The sequence below is a fragment of the Zonotrichia leucophrys genome, chromosome 15, assembly GCF_028769735.1.
Source record: "Zonotrichia leucophrys gambelii isolate GWCS_2022_RI chromosome 15, RI_Zleu_2.0, whole genome shotgun sequence".
Classification (NCBI taxonomy): domain Eukaryota; kingdom Metazoa; phylum Chordata; class Aves; order Passeriformes; family Passerellidae; genus Zonotrichia; species Zonotrichia leucophrys.
In genome coordinates this window covers 6,908,500-6,925,707 of record NC_088185.1, presented here as the reverse complement: position 1 = coordinate 6,925,707, position 17,208 = coordinate 6,908,500, and the positions used below count along the sequence as shown (strand labels likewise).

The following is a 17,208-nucleotide window of genomic DNA, read 5'->3' as shown; positions in this document are numbered from 1 at the left end:
TTGGTAGGTCCTATTTATCACCAGCGTGAGCTGTTCTGTGTAGCAGTCAGCTCTCATAATTTACTGCTTTTCAGTAATAAATTTCCCAGTATTTACTTGTCCTTTTCCCATTTTTTGGTAACATTTGGATTTGTTATCCTTTACTTTGATATCACTTTCTGTCAGTACAACTGCCATACTCACAGAGAGTAGTGCTATGGCAACGATGTATTATCTGCAGTCTTGCCAATGAGTAAGATATGGTGCAGAAATTAGTTCACTTATCAAAATCTGATGTGCAGAGCTGAGCAAAGAACCTGACAGTCCAGAACCTCCTGCTATTTTCACAAGACCTGCTGTTCTGTTTCACATTGGCTATGACACTCACATAAATTCTCTTCTGACTGTTTCCAGTGATGCCTTGTTAAACCTACAGATGTCTCAGCACCTTGGAAAATATTTTTAGATGTACAATAATCTTCATGCTGTCTTTGATAGTGACAAAAAATGGAAAATGAGCGATTTTTTTTCTTCTGTTACTATTCCAGAAAGGTACTTTTCTGTAATTTCAGGGTAGGAAAAAGCATATAAATAGAAAAATCTCGCCCAGACTGGGAAATGTGAGAAATATTTTAGATTAACACTGCTAAAGACTAAGGGATCTCTGCCCTTCTCTGCTCTGTGGTACAGACTGGGCCATGCACAGCCTTCAGGATGTCTTGCACCTTCTCTGTTCCACATACAAACTGATGGAATGGTCTTTAAAGTGCAGTGTTTACATCCAACTCCAGATCCTTCAGTGTGGGTGTTAGAATCAGACAGCTGACAGCCCTTTATGTTCCAGCTGGTGCAGTGCTGCCTGAGGAGGACTTTTACCTCTGTGGACCTGTCCCTGCTCTGGTGGGTCCTCTCAGCCTTCCTGGCTCTTTTGCCTTACAGGACAGGGCAGCTTTTGGACAGCCCAGATGTTGGTTCCAGCTCCTAGGGTTGATATTGGAAATGTTAAATCTTTGGTCAGATGATTAGGAATTGTTTATATGGATTTCACAGTGCAAATATGTTCTTAGCAGTCAGGGTTTGGCTAGAAACTCTTGCAAAGGAGTCAGAGACAGGCTTCTACAGTCTGTGGACATTGTTTGAAAGTTTCCAGTGAAATTAATACTTGTTCTTAGTCAAATTATATTTGCTTGTTGACCCCTCTTATCTAATTAGTCCCTACTTTACTGAACTGCTTCTACTTGCATGCACTGAATCAGCTATTCCACATTACTCTTTTACCACTGTAATGGCAGAAGCACATTTGAGCTAAGAGATGCTTTCTTTTCCATGCTGTGACCCCATGCCTTGTGATTTGTGGAGAAATAAATAGTTTTGTTGTGCATCAGCCATCTCTGAAGCTGAGGGGAAGGATCTCAGATCAAATATTAAGTGCAGCTGAGCAGCCAATTAGGCAATCCTTGAGAGCCTTCTTGTTAGATGTGGATAAGTGTCCAAACTTGGATGGCCATCTCCTGAGGCTCCCACATCTCTGTGCACTGCACAAGCAGCTTCAGCAAAGGGCAGGACCTCCTGCCCCATGTCCTGCTCCTTGTCTCTGGCCTCCAGATGTGCTCACCTGCGCTTGTGGTGCTGCAGGCAGGTGTAAAATGAACCAGCCTTGTTTGCTGGCTAAATCAGAGACCCATCCTCACACCATGCCCTGTTCAGGGGAGGCTGCTGGGTGCCCAGAGCTGCCTCCAGGGGCAGAAACACCACAGACACCAGCCTGGCCCTAACAGAGGTGCTGTCAGACTCTCTGCCCTGCAGAGTGGTGATCTGGCAGGGGTTTGGTCTCATTTGCAGAATATGTAACTGGGGTGGCTGGGGGCAGTAGGTGGCTTTTGGTGGCTTGTGGGGCAATGTCAGAGCCAAGACTAGAACCTGGTTCTTGAAATTCCAGGCTCCATTCTCTGTGGCCTACTGTCTCTCTAACAATGTTTTAATGAAAAATGCAAAATATTAATTTAGAGCAGGATTCAAGAAAAATGTCCTGTTCAATTACTTAATCATAGGTGAACTATAATTGTGAGACACAAACATGTCTTGCTACAAAGCACCAGGCAAAAAAGCAGAAAGGATTATTTGTTGTTTAATTTAGCAGAGGAAGGCAGTTGATCATGCTAAGTCTATCTGACACCTAGCAAGTTGTGTGATCCTATTTGTTAATCTTTTTAACTTTCTGTTTTATTAGGATAGGGTTTCAAGAGCAAATAGGATAAATGAGATTAAATCTGTCGCCCTGAATTACTCTCCACTGAGTTATGAACAGAATCACTGTGTGTCAGAGAAGTATAATTATGAGGGAAATGCTGCCTGTGTAATTGTGTGCTTTGTTTGGGAAAATTTGAGATCTGTAATTATCCCCAGCGTGCCATGGTGCTGTGTGCTGGCTCTGAACCTCTGCAGTAAACAAAGAAAGGGAAGTTTCTCTTTGGAGCAGTCCTTGAGCAGTATGGCTGGTACCTGCAACATTACCCTGCAGGTCTTCTGGTTCAAGGGAGGGATCCAAATTAACTTGGAATAGGACACACATTGAACAATTACTGTCTCAGAGAAAAATCTGGTGGTGCTCCATTAGGGGATTATACACTGGTCCTGGCTCTGTGTAATTCTTGTAGCCCTATAAAGGTTGTGGTACCCTTCCTGATATATAATTCCACTATGAGATGATTTAAAGACACAAAACTGTAGCCTCTTGAAATTTTGGGTTCACCAGCCAGAGAAGCTTTAAATCATGTGTGCTGTTTGTCTGGATTTACAACAGCTTCTGTTAGGAAAAAGGAAAGGAGAAGTTCAGCTATAATTGTTCCTATATAATAGGCACAATTGGTGCTGGAAGTAGATCTCCTGGAGAGAGGATATGCACAAAGTAAAAAGAACTTGCTACAGGTCCTGCTTCAACACTTGTGCAGCTTTCTTCTTGAGGCAGAGGGGCAGGAGCCAGGCTTTCACATGATGGGTTAGTGATAAAACAACCTGCTAGGCTCTGATTAGAATTTCTGTCATTTTGCCAAAAATCATATGTGCATTAGTGAGAGGCAGGGAGGCTGCATAATTTTGGTGAATCCTGTTGGATTATTCTTTTTCAGACCTCTTTACAGTTATGAGCCAGGACTTGATCTCCACATCTGTTTTTATTGGCCAGTTAAGTTTACAAATGAGTCCCCTTTTGTCCCGTCTAATTTTATGTAATCTGTGATGCTGCATAACAATTCTGGGAAGAAGAAATGGAAGGATTGTGAACTGACCTTGTGGCAAGTATGTGCAGTGACTCACTCTATTCTTTATTTCAACTTCCGTGAAGTCTTTTCAGATACACTGTTTACTCATTAAATGTGCTGTGCAGTTTATCTTATGGCTAAAATTCTTCCTAATATTTTGATATATTTGTTGGGAACATGACAAAATAAATCATAAAAGAGAATGTTAAAAAATGCTTGCATTAATCATCTGAGACAGTCTCTCTAATTATAATCTCATTCAGAGTAACTGGTTATCTGTAAGAAAGGGTTTCCTGTCCCTTGATTTGCCAACCTACGTGACTTTACTGCCAAGGACATCTCTCCTCCATGCTTGACAAGCAATGGGTAACTTCATAATCTTTCTCTGTGTAGGCAATTTCTTCATGGAAAGAAATTAAGTCAGTCATGCCCATTACTGAATCTAATTTTACTATAATTTAGAGGGAAGAACTCTTCCCTGAGTAGAATTGATTTTATAACCGCTTACTTCAGGACTTATTTTGCTTTCCTCCAGAGGATGTGGCAGAAACTGTTGTTAGTGGCAGGCCTGCGGTTTGCTTGGCAAGGTCACTGCAGCAGCAACCTTTCCTGGCAAGTGAGAAACTTGTGCCTTGCTTTGGTTTGCAGTCATCAGCAGCTGCTCTGAGGCAAACTGAGCAAGGCAGCAATGAGCCTTGCTCTGTATGAGCTCACTGCTTGTTGAAATTCCTTCTTTTGGGAAGCCTAAGGTTCCTAGGGTAGGTACCTCCTGGAGTCAAGCTGAATTTGGCTGTTTTTTCTCCTTCTCCCTTAGTCAGCCTGGAGGTTTGGCCCTGGCCACAGAGGTGTCTTGCTCATGGCTTTACAGTTCATTCACCCTGGGCAGGACTTGTGCATCTTCTCCTCACTCCAGGCTAGGCTGAGTGAAACACACACAGGAAAGTCCTTTTAAAAGCAGTTTGCAGCAGTGCTGTGGTAAAAGCCCAGCAGTGAAGAGGTAGGGAGTGCAAAACAATCTCTTTTTGCCTGCCCACAAAGAAACAGGAGAAGAAAACGTGGTGACTTCCTAACACTGGTCACAAGAGCAGGTTTGACAGTGTCCCTTCAAGGTCAGTAACACCATTCTCAGCTGTTCAAAGCAGCCTCTTGCTAGCAAACCCAGTGCAAATTTGTGGAAGAGGGCTGCTTGCTTGTTGTTTTCTCCTTGTTTGCCCAGGCTTCAGCCTGGCAGACAATCAGACCCAATTGTAGATGTAATGCAGGCAAAATACCAGAATACATGGGCCAGAGTGTGCTTTATGCTAATGGCAGCAGGCAGTGCTGAATGTCTGCCTGCTCAGCAGCCTTGGAAGGGTCCTTGGCTGTCAAGACAAGTGGAAATCTAAGGAGCAGCTCAGTAGGGGTCTTTTTTTCAATTGCATACTTTGACCCACATTCTTCCTTATTTATATTTGCAAGTATCATGAGATTGATCAGATTTTTCTCCTCAGTGGCCCTGTAACACCAAACCTCCTCCTGCAGGAGAAATGCATTTGGTGGGGTGTTCAGAGGTTATGAATGGGTGAGTGAATGCACACTGCTTTTTATTTGGTGAAGCTGCCTGTAAGGCAGGCTCTTTTCTGCCTCATCATGCCCTTCTCTGCTGGTAGGAAGTGTTTTTTGCAGTTTGAACAATTTTCTTCTAATTAACAAGAATTTCCCCATCCTCTTTCCAAAGTGTCTTACTTGTTCTCCTTTACCCTTTATCTTCAGTTCCTCTCAGTTACACTCACTGGGTAAGCAACAAATCTTTCTGGTGCTTCTGAACATTGTTCACATGGCATATGCCATCTAGTTTCTTTTTGATATTGCATTTTCTGCTGACACCTGCAAAGCCGGGTCTAACAAAACTTTCCCCCAAGGAGAGGTTTTGTAGTGTTGGTTCTGAGTGTTAAAAACCATGGAAGCTTTGTGAAAAGCAAATGTGATTCTCTTTGCCCCTGCTTTGGGGATCAATGGTTTGAATCCTATTGTGCTTTACACCAGGGAAAATTGAAAGTAACCCCAGCTGCAACAAGGCAGCAGAGAAGGTAAAAGAATTGCAACAATGGGCTGAAGCTGCTGCACAGAGCAGTAAAACGCCAGGTTGCAGATGAGGCAATAGGGTGGCAAAGCCCTGTGAGCCTGGGAACAATCAGGGCTTTCTGTGCTCTGGAACAAAGCAGCTTTACAGAGGGTGTTGCAGTGATCACTGAAACTGGGTCCCTGGAAATTTCTGTTACACTGCACATTCAGCCTTGCTGCATGGCTGGGGTGGCCCAGAGAACTTTCTGTGTGGTGGTAATGAGTGGGAAGAAACCATGAGTTACAGCTGAAAGCCTTACCCATGACTCTTCTTCTCCACAGGTGCCCCTGGTTGACAAAAGCCATCTCCCCAGCCATCCCAGTGTACAATGGACTCGTTTTCTTGTTTGTGCTGGCAAACTTCAGCATGGCAACTTTCATGGACCCTGGAGTTTTCCCACGAGGTAACAGAAATGGGACTGCTGCAGGGCTGGGGGGAGGGGGGACATTGAAAATCCAAGCCAGAGGAGGTGCCAGGTATCCAGACACACAAGTTGCTGATTGATCTTGCAAACTTTATTTATTTATTTGTTTACTATACTTGACTGTCAGTAGGGTGAGATGGCAGTGAAGTGCTGGCCACCCTCCAGCTCCCTTCTGATCTCCTGGGTGTCCTCACGCTTGCTCAGACTGGCACTCGAGGGCACGGGGTTGTGCAGAATGGTTCTACTTGGACAGCTCTCCTGAGTGATGTGATTTTGATTGCTATCCCCTGTGTCATGCTGGCACACTGGATTTAAGTCACTGTCTTCACCAGAGGTAGCAGAGCATGGCAGAGGGGAGAGGCTAAACTTCCTGCAAGTTTCATCAAAGCAGTCCTTCCAGAATACCTTAAAAGAAATGCAGAAGCATTGAACGCTAGAACAGATAATGATTAAGGCTTGCCTTCGAGTGTCTAAAAATGTATACATTTAGAAAGATATTCCTGCTTAAATTAGTACTGATTCACAGCTGATTAAATAGGATAGAGATCACTCAGCTTTTGTAATGGGAACCACAGTGCAGCTATCTCTTTTAACACATCCTAATGAGAGAATTATCACCTCATTTTATCTGTCTTCCAATAATTATTCACATGCAGTTTGCAGCAGAGACTGCTCTAGGCAGTCTGTCTAAACCAATGGATCTGTGCTGTCTGCAAGCTGTGCTTCCTCACCTCTGTTCACCAAGTTCAGGGTCTGTGTTGAATTGCTACCTGACAAGAGTAAGGCACCAGTCCTGCTGGTTTCCCTGAATAGCAAGGCCAGGTTTCTCCAGGTAGCCTGGTCTAATAATGAGCATCTCTCTGCCATTCCTCTCAGCTGAAGCTTCTGAACCCCTGATTAAGTGTTGCAGCACTCCAGTTGAGGAAATTATTCTGTGTAAAGGCAATCTAAGGCAGAGGCAAGATCCAGTCACTTGTGTAAGATCAACAGATACACTGTATAGGTACTTAAAGCTACAAATGCTAGTGACTTTCAAAAGAGCTTATGCAGGAGTTTTGAGGAGTTTCCTGGACTTGTTAGTTTCTTTATCTCAGCAGAGATAGCAGTGGTTAATTAAACATTAAACATTATCAGTCTGAGAATCCAGTATGTTTGTGCAGGGCAGTTCCCTCAGAGCAGAGCTGGACATCACCAGGCCCTGGGAGTGATCAGTGCTGAGTGTATTGTCAGTTCATACCTTCCTCTGGGCTTCTCTAGCTTCCTTTTGCAAACAAGTTCTTCATTTTGGACTTTGCATTTAAGGAAAAAAACACACAGGGAGATCAAACAGAAACTTCCTCATCACCTTCCCTCCCATCCCATCTCCCTTTACACAAGGGAGTCAGGAGCAAAGCAGGAAGAGGAGGAGCTCATAAAGTTCACCCCTCTACTGTCTCTCACTTCATTTGTGGCCTTGGCCTTGCATCTCTGTGCCTGTGCTTTGTCAGGAAGATGCTGGGAGCAAGGGGAGAGAAAAGACATGGCATTCGTCCTGGGAGAAGGTAATGGAGTAGGAGTTCAGATGTGTGAAGGAAGCAAACTGATAAGGGAAAAGATGGAAAAGACTATAAATACCAGTGCTGGGAGGAAAGAGGAGCAGATGTTATTTCAGATCACAAGTGTGCATGTGAAAAAAAGCTTATCACCACCCCACGCCGCCCGCAGAGCTGCCAGCGCAAGGAGTTCAGGAATTGTAGGAGGGACTTAAAATGAATACACAATCACTCCATTTGCTTTCTGCTGTTGAAATCAGGTTCAGTCTTCTTGGTTTTCAAGCTTCTTAGCACATTTCTGATAGTTAGGAATTTACTTCAAAACAAAACCAACAAATAAGTAGTACAAAAGCTGAGACTCTAATGAAATCACACAATTCCTTAAGGAAGCCATCAAGAATCTGTTAGAAAAATATGAGACTGGGCTGCTCCATGTCAGTGGGTCAGTGTATGAGAATCTGTGTAGTAAGATACATTCCTTTGTCAATGTATTCTTCTGCTCAGGTCTCTGGAAACTGGAAATAAGCACATTTCCAGCTATGTTATATGAGCTTGCCGGTCTGGCAGATAGAACTTGGCCTGTGGGGGCAATGATAAAAGTTGGGCTGCAGAAACCCAGCTTGTTGAAGAGGAGCTTAATCAAGCTCACAGCTCTGTTACTCATTTTTATTTTTTTTTAAAATTTGTTGGCTCTCTGAATCCTTCTGCTATGAATCAGTATTGGCTCTGTGTGAGTGAATTTCTGGTAATACACCAGAATGAATGAGTAGGAAAGGAAGTATCAAGTAACTGAAATTGGGGCTGCCTTGAAAAATCTGATTTACAGTCTCTGGGCTGAGACTGGCAATGTTTTTTGCTGGCTAATTATACCAACTACAATCGGCTTTCAGTATTTTTGATGTGGATCTGTTTTGTACAAACTCTGTGTTTGAATTCTGCAAAAGGAACATGTTTAAATGCATGTAGGTATATATAATGTACAGAGTTTTTGTCAGCATAGTCAGATTTTTTATAAGAGCTTAAATGGTTTGACTGTTCCGGTGTCTTGTTTTCATCTGCCCACATGTATTACACAGCTTGGGCAGGTTTATAATGGTATTGGAGAACCTAAAGACTGTATTTATAGAAGTGCCTAAGGGATTTAGAGTCTGGCTCTCTCTAAGAGTCCCACTGACTAGTTAGGAAGGAAAATTATAGGGAATGGTGCCAGTACAGTACTCTGCTTCCACACACAAACGTTAATCCAGAGGATACTTGCAGATAAATACTGTAGCTGAGCCAGATCCCAAGCTCATCTAGGTGAAGGGAGAAATTCCCTCTGAAGTCAATGGAAATTGGATCATGATAACACATCTAGAGAAGATTTAATATAGAACTGCATGACAGTAATTGATGCTCCTCTGGGACAACATTATCAAATTCCACCTAATTTGGAGCCAGTCAACCAATGCCAGCTGCACTATAATGTTTAACCAGGTGTTAAATAGATGTGAACTTCTTAGATTTTCTGTCAGGAGGAAACAAATAAAGATCACAGGAATCTAGAAGAATATTTTTTCTTCCCAGTATATATTTGTCTGTTATAGACTGGGGTTTTTTTGTGCATTTCTTTTTAAATGGTCTCTTTTCTTAAGCAGGGCTGAGGTGATAAACCATCACATAACACAACGCAGTAAGGGCACTGTGCAGTGTCCCTGTGTCCCAGGGGCTGACAGGCTTAGCTCTTTTCTCCTTGCCCTGTGCTACCTGCCCTAACTCTGAGTTTTGTGTTGAGCAGCGGACGAGGATGAGGATAAGGACGACGACTTCCGCGCGCCGCTGTACAAGAACGTGGAGATCAAAGGAATCCAAGTACGGATGAAGTGGTGCGCGACCTGCCACTTCTACCGGCCGCCCCGCTGCTCCCACTGCAGCGTCTGCGACAACTGCGTGGAGGTAACGCTGCTGGGCTGGCCCTGCTCTGGGAACGGGCTGCTGGGCTGGCCCTGCTCTGGGAACGGGCTGCTGGGCTGGCCAACTGGCTCTGGGCTGGCCCTGCTCTGGGAATGGGCTGCTGGGCTGGCCAACACCGGCTCTGGGCTGGCCATGCTCTGGGAACAGAGTTCCAGCTCTGGGGAGTTCACAGCCTCACAGCCGGGCTCCTGTTGCTGGCTGGGGGTGTGTGTACAAATCACAAACGGGACGGGACTGCTGAGGAACGTGCCTTGAGCTGTTTTATTTTCTAGCGTCAGTCTTATTATGTGGTTATGACAATGGGAAGATGCCACCAGCTCATATTCTAGCCATATTCTAGGCAGCAGACTAAGAACTTAATGTTATGACAATGGGAAGAGGCCATCCGTTCATATTCTAGGCAGCAGACTAAGAACTTAATGTTACGACTTACTTTATAAGTTTTTTGACTGATCACACAAAGCAAAAGCAAAAATATCGGGGAGTTCTGGGGAGTTCACAGCTGGACTCCCACTGAGCAGTGCCATTCGTAGCACAGCCCTCAGTTAGGTGAGTTACAAATGCAACGATGGTTGTTGTCAGCCCTGTCACCAGTGGTGATTAAAATAGAAATTTGTAATGCTGGCTGCAGTGCATCTTCCTTGGGGTAGCTAAGGGATTGTGAATGTAAAAAAAGGAGTGAATAGGAGAGTTGGTGAAGAGTTCAAGAGAGCAAGAAATTCGGGGTGAACCATTTCAACTTGTCATGTGTGAGCTTAAGGTTCATAATTTAATTTGGTGCAAACTGGTGCCTACATTAGTGGACAAGCAGAGAAGCCACAATGTGTGTGAATTCAGGAGAGCAAAACTCAGAGTTCAGCAAATGGTTCTCCAGTCAATGGAAGGAGCCCATGTCTTTGTCAACACACCAGCTCAGAGCATGAGCTCATTCATGTTTCTAATGTTGATTGCTGTGAATTAGGGGACTTTCTTGATTCTTGTTACCCTTAGGGTCCTGGTGAGTCACACAGGATTTTTAAAAAATAACCCTAAACAGTAAGATGTGCTTTTGGGCTATAAGCATCTCTCAGACATGTAGGTACAGAGCACTGTATTCACAGCAGTGTATTGCCAGGGGACTTTTTATTGCTGAGCTAAAAATTCTACTTCTAAAGGTTCATTTCTGCTGCAAGGTCTATTTTTTTTCAATAGAAAGATGAAATCTTAATATGTCTAAAATATATTCAGCCGTGCCATTAAAATGAAAAGAATTACTAATCAGAAGGGGAAAAAATACCAGAGTCAGCTGGAATGCTGTATACACTACCTTTGTCCTAATCCTCTTTGCCATAAGCAAGGGAATAGTCCCAAAGAGAGCAGCACAGTTACAAGTGAGAGAAAGGCTGTCTGGATTTATCTTGTGTCAGTCATATATCTAAGTTATAATTATCTGGAAGCAGTGCTGTGCCTAGTAACCATTGATAAATGGGACAAGGCTGTCCTGGTTTGGAAGGCTTTAGAAGGATGTGGGATTTTAGAAGCCTGAGAGTGAGGAGCTGCTAAGGTCCCTGGGTAGAGAGAAATAGCCACAGCTATTTGTGAGTTTGACACACAGTTTGTTTAGACTGCTGTGAATTGTTGCACAGAGCTGGATTTTTGGTAGAAAACCTGAATCGTACATTACCAGTTTTAAAACATAAATGTTTTCACTAATTCTAGGTTCTGAGGATTGTTTAGATGATGGCAAATTCTCAGTTGTCCCATGGAGTTTCTTTCTTCCACCTTCCCCAGTGGCTCAGCATAAAAATTCATTGTCAGGAAATGAAGTTTTCTCAGAAAAAGATTGCTCAAAACTCAGTGGTATAAACAGTTGAAGTTTCATGCTGATGTAAGGCCTCCATGGGAGTCAGTTCTGCAGCAGAAATGAAAATGGGAGAGAATCCAAAAGGAACCTGCATAAAATAGCAGAAGGCAAGGTGACTCTGGCTTCTCCACAAGTTCTATTGATAGAATAGAGCTCTCCACAAGTTCTATTGATAGGTCAGTTGAGTGTTCCCTACTATTCTGGTGCACAAGTAAAGAGCTCTGCTTGTAATTAAATTACTACTGCTGTGGAGGAATGTAGGCAAAAAGTATTAATGACTTCTGAATCAATAAATCATGGCCTTAAACGTGTTTTATTGATTCTTGTGATGCTTCTTTCCCACTCACCTGTCATATTCTAGAAGAGCTTTGAGACAGTAACAGGAGTGACTCTGCAGGCTTTCTATGTAGGATCCACTCAGGGTTGTAGTTCCCATGTTTTCACTGTCAGTCTAAAATGTACAATCAAAATTATTTTCCCAAATATAAATTTGGGAAAAATTGGTTCAAATTTTGAACCAATTTTATAAAAATGAATAAACAGCAAAAGCAGACAACACTTGCAGAAATAAAACAAATTAAAACTTAAAGCAAGCAGAGGGACCCAAAATGAATCTGTGACAAAAGTAGGCACATTTTTGTTTTCTTAATTGGAATGTTTGCAGTGTATACTTACATAGTTTCATAATCCATAGGTATTTTGGGCTGCATACAGCCAGATTTGCATAACAGACAGATGTTATGTCAGCATTTCAGATATAGCCTGAAATTATCTTAATATTTAAGTCGCCCCTGTCCTTTTCTAATGTGCTTTGAGAAAGCTCTAATCCATTTTTTTGTATTTTGTAAATTTTTGGTAAATGCGTTGTGCAAAATTAGAAATACAAAACCCCCTGTGTCATCATTGAGCAGTGCTTAAAAATAGCATTGCCACAAAGTGAAGAATACACAGTGTATTTGTCAGTGCAATGAATGTGTAATATCTGCTCTGCAGAACACAGAGGTAAGAAGGGTTTATTTCTTGCACCTGATCTTGTCTTCACGTCAGGAATAATCCCATTGGAGACAGTGGATTTACATGCTTACAAAACTGTGTAAAGGCACTTGGAGGGTGTCTGTGGCTTGCCCTCATTATTAAATCTCCTGTTAAAAGGGATCTGACTTTGTAAGGGACTTTGGACTTGTAACTGAGACAAATAGTTAGGTTTGGATTCATAACTTAATGGACCTATGCATAACTTTGCCTCTTGTCTGATCCTGCTGTTCTTTTTCTTTGTGACCTGCTTGGTAAAAAGGTACTTTTGTGTTCAAAATGGACTCATTGTTCAAAGTGGACTCATTCAGTGATGTATAAATACTGAAATGTGGGACAGGGCATTCTGCAGCACTATTACATCTTCAAACCATTCTAGGCTATAATAACTTCATTGTAATTGACTCATGCTAAGGATGATAAAAATGAGGGCTTCTGCTGCTAGCAGATAAATAGCCTGTCCTTTATGTTGGATATATCCTCTCTTCAAACCCTATAAACGCTCAAGTACCTCTCCATTCATGGACAGAGAAACAACTTGGTCCTAAAAAGTCTTATAAAAGACAGTCAAGCATTTTGTAAAGCTGCAGAACTAGTCTGATGTAATTTTACATGACAGTGGTTCAGATTCATCTCTGAGGCAATGTATTTTCTTTCACTGTTTGGATATTTTTCCCTATCTCTCCCTTTCTTTACAAGGATTTTGACCATCACTGCCCATGGGTCAACAATTGCATAGGACGGAGGAACTACCGCTATTTTTTTCTCTTCTTGCTGTCCTTAAGTACACACATGGTTGGAGTGTTCACCTTTGGGCTCATCTTCGTCCTGAACCACATGGAAAAGCTGGGAGCAGCTCACACCACCATCACGTATCCTTCCTGTTGGTCTTTCCAGACTCAAGGTGACTGAGGAGAATGGGCAAGAATGAATCTGAATGTTTGTCCTCAGGGAGCTGGTGGAGCCTCTCCTGATCCCCCACTGCTCAGTGCAGGATTTCCTCTGTTCCTCTTGTACCTGGGTGAGCATGGATTGCTCCAGAAACTGTAGGTGACCCTTTGTCTTTCTCAATCTTTGTCATGACAGCCCAGCAGAAGGATGAACTGCCTCCCTGAATTTAACTTACAAGCAGCTGTAGCTCTCAACTGCTGTTTGCTCTGTTTAAAACTCTGTTGCTGTGCTCTGGAGCAGAGTGTGCTCTGGAAGTAGCCCCCTGTGTGCTGGTGTAACACATGAATTGCTGGCTCTGAGGGGTGATACTGCTCTTGATAGGTCAGTGCAGAATATTCTTTACAAGGTAGAAAGGTAGAACCAGAATCACTGAGTTCACATAACTTTTTAACCATCTCAAGGGTGAGCACCCAGACTAGGAGCAGATGGACTAAACTTTGAGATAGAATTTAGTTAGACTTTGGTAAAGGTGAGGAATAATCTGCACACATGAGACTCCACCTGGAGTGCTCTACCAACATCAGAAGGATGTGGAGCTGCTGGAGCAAGTCCAGAGGAGGCCACAGAGGTGCTGGGAGAGTTGATGTTGTTCAGCCTGGAGAAGAGAAGGCTGCAGGGAGACCTAAGAGCCCTTTCCAGTGCCTAAAGGGGCTCCAGGGGAGCTGGAGAGGGACTTTGGGCAAGGGTCTGGAGTGAAAGGTTGAGAAGGAGCAGCTTCAAATTGAAAGAAGGCAAGTTTAGATGAGATATTAGCATAAAATTCTTCACTATGAGGCCCTGTCACAGGTTGCCCAGAGAAGCTGTAGCCGCCCCTGGATCCCTGGAAGTGTCCAAGGCCAGGCTGGACAGGGCTTGGAGCAGCCTGGGACAATGAAAATGAAACTCCCCTGACAACAGGGGAGGTGGAACTAGGTGATCCTTAAGGTCCCTTCCAACTCAAACCGTTCTATGACACTGTTACACTCCCCTATTTTTTTTCTCTCCTTTTCCTCTCCCTGTTTTTCACAGACCCTTTTCCCCTTCACTCATCCCAGTTTCTTTAACCCTTGGATACAGAATGGCTGTCATGTGTGTGGCTGGGTTGTTCTTTATCCCAGTCATTGGTCTCACTGGCTTCCACATTGTTCTGGTGGCCCGAGGGCGCACAACCAATGAGCAGGTAAGAAGCAATCCTTTCTCCATGTTTGTGGCTTAGGTGCTGAGGTGGGAAGGAAAGTCAGTAAGTCAGCTTGGGTAAAGCTAATGAAGGTCCAAATCGTACCAGAAATGCTCTTATTGGAGCTTCTGTGAGGATCTAGGAAGGTTGCCTATTTTTTTATTTTCAGATTTTTTTTTAATACACTGCAGGGAAAGATTTCCCTTTTTTAGCCACAGAGCACTACCCCAGGCTTATTTATTATTTAAAATCTACAAATGACCTTGAAATAGGTTTTATGTGGTAAGTACCATCAAACCCAGAAGTTCAAACTTTATGAGTCAGACTGAACAATCCATGAGATTGAGTGAAACAGAAAGGAAAAGATTAAATCATTTGCCCTCTCTCCTGGTATTTTGAGCTCCCCCAGCAAGCCCTCACTGCCCATAACAGGGTCTGAGTGAGCTTTGTCTCCCTCTGTGTCTCTCTTGTTCTCATGCATATGAACTCACACACACAGAGTGCTGTTGGACCCAGCTTGGTTTGCTTCTCCAAACCAAGTGCCAACATTTGTGCCAAAAAGCCTGGAAAACTCCAGTTCCCCTGCAGTTGCTCAAATGTCCATGACCCACAGTCCCTGTGGTTGATGCAGACCTGCATTCATGTGCCCATTAATGGCTTGGTGTGGCTGATAGCGATCAATGTGATGGGATCAATAACAGGTCCCTGCCAGCCCAAGGGCAGTTTGCAGGTGTGGCACAGGTCTCAGCCCTCATCCCAAGGCTCCTGAACTCTGTGCATTCCAGTGCTTTACATTCCTTTACATTCCTGTGCCTCCCAGTGCTTCCACAGCTCCAGCTCCAAAGTGCCCCTCAGATCTGGGCTTTTTTCACATTTTTCCCCACCGTACTTCTTTTCCCTTGTGGTTTGGGTTTTTTTTTTTCAGATGGGTTTTTGCTGCCCTTGTCCCCATGGGTGCTCTGCAGCTCCACTGAGCAGTTTTGGCTGTCCTGGGGGCTGATGGCTCCATGCTGTGGAGCTGTCTGGCTCCTGGGCAGGCTGTGAGCGATGAAAACATCTGTCTGAGGCCAGGCCCTTGTAAACTGAGATGACATTGTCTCCATCCCACAAGGGACAATAAAAACTCTTATCCAGAAGAGTGTGGGAGGTTTACATAAGCAAGGAATCTGAAGTCATCCTGAGCAGTTGCCTAACATGGCCTTTGAACAAAGCAAGCTTCCATAGCTGTCATCTTCAAATGCTTTTCTCTGTCCTGCTCAGAATCATCTGCTCTTCATTTTAAAATTAATTTTGGCCAAGTATTAGATTTGATAGTGCTAACAATAGTAACATGAAACACAGGGCATTTTGGTCTCATAGCCCAAATCGTGATTTGCCTTAGGCTTGTCTTTATGCAATGATATAAACTCTCCATGAAAATTTTAGGCTGGAAAAGAAGGAAAAATTTAACTTTAAAAAATGTTAAATTTCGTTTCATATGTTTATGGCTGCACTAGAATTTAGAAAGGTCAAGGATTTTTCTGTGATCAAAATATCCATTGGAAAATGTATCCTAGCTTGGTTTGGTTTCCTGAGCTACCAAACCACTTGAGATTTATTACATCTTCCCATGCCATTTTGAAAATTAAATATAATCTGGTCTTAATTTCTGCTTAGTCATATGTAGGGGTTATCTGTAACTGAAGGATGGATGTTCCCAGCCCTGAGGTCCTTTCAGAGGAAGCATATCTAAGTAATTAGAGCACCAGACCAGGAGAGATGGATGTGAGATCTGCTCCTGGCTTTGCCACTGTTCTAAAACATTCTCTTTTCTCCTGCAGTCTCAGTGCTGATTCTCTTTTCTCACACTGGTCGTTATCTACTGTCAGCTTTGCAGTTGCAACGTGCTCAGCTTATCTTGTTCTTTTTTCCCCAGTACATTTTATAGGCCAGTGGTACAGACATTTTTGGGTTTTTACTGTAAATTTTTGGTATTTATTCATTCTGGAGTTTGTAAGTTCTGAGCATTCATAGTAGGCAGACTGTGATTGAAAAGTGCATAGTGGCTGGGTTTAGATGTTTACTGAGCTTTCTGAATGCCTCTGAAATTCTTTTATGGAATGAAAATAACTCATAACCCAACATCTGCTCATATCCTGGTATTTTTAGTTTCTGAATAGAGTAAATAAATACCCTTCCTTCTTGGACTGCTTTCTAGCAGTGATTTTCAAACTACTTTAGAAACCAAACTGATATAATTAGTACTGTAATCTGTGAGTTGGAGAAATTTTATTTTCATAGTGTGTTTGAGAAAATGGGCACAGAGATATGAAATGCTTTGCCAGCATCTGGCACAAGTCAGTGTGAGCCCAGGATTGAATGCAGACGTGCCAAATGTCCCAGGCCCATGTTTTTATCAAAAGGTTGTTCTTCCAAATCTCAGAACTTCCAGCCTCTCTCTCTTGGCCTTTTAAAGAGCTTTATGTTATATCAACAAGGCCAGCATAATATATTGCAGAATCATTTAATCCTTGTTATTTTATGTGCAAGTTATTAAAGTATTTCTGGTGCTGTGTAAACTTGTTGCTAGATCAGAACTATGAGCTGATTAAAATGCTTTACTTGCAAACAACAACAACAGTAATGCTTTTAATGGCAACCACTATTAATCCCCCTGGCTTTATTGGTGTTTATCCCCATATGGTGACTTTTGAGCATGTGCCTGTAGAGTACAAACTCTTTATAATGCTTATGAAGCCTTGAATGGATCTCGCCAGTCTAATGAGGCTTGGCTTTTATTAAACCTGCTCATTTACAAGCAAACATTGTAATCACCAGGGAGTTCCTGGCACCCTCCCACATAAGGCAGTGGTTTGTACTGATTGCTGCTCAGGATGAGATCTGAGAGAGAGGAAACGTTGCTCTCATCCAGCATTTGGGAACATTGATTCGACTTTGCTGTTGGTTTGGAGGGGACTTGCCAAGGCAGAGGAGG

General features: G+C 43.0%; 1 protein-coding gene across 2 annotated transcripts in view; it reads left to right on the top strand.

Moving 5' to 3' along the window:
* The window catches only part of ZDHHC8 (zinc finger DHHC-type palmitoyltransferase 8), a 110,132-nt gene that overhangs the window by 78,833 nt on the left and 14,091 nt on the right, over window positions 1-17,208 (top strand). For both annotated transcript variants that reach the window (XR_010442142.1, XM_064726821.1), the window contains exons 2-5: window positions 5,625-5,746; window positions 9,077-9,234; window positions 12,827-12,999; window positions 14,135-14,237. Coding sequence is in view for 1 of the 2 variants with exons in the window: in XM_064726821.1 (XP_064582891.1) it covers window positions 5,625-5,746; window positions 9,077-9,234; window positions 12,827-12,999; window positions 14,135-14,237 (556 nt within the window). In the remaining variant the exon portion in view is untranslated. The remainder of the gene's footprint in view (window positions 1-5,624; window positions 5,747-9,076; window positions 9,235-12,826; window positions 13,000-14,134; window positions 14,238-17,208) is intronic.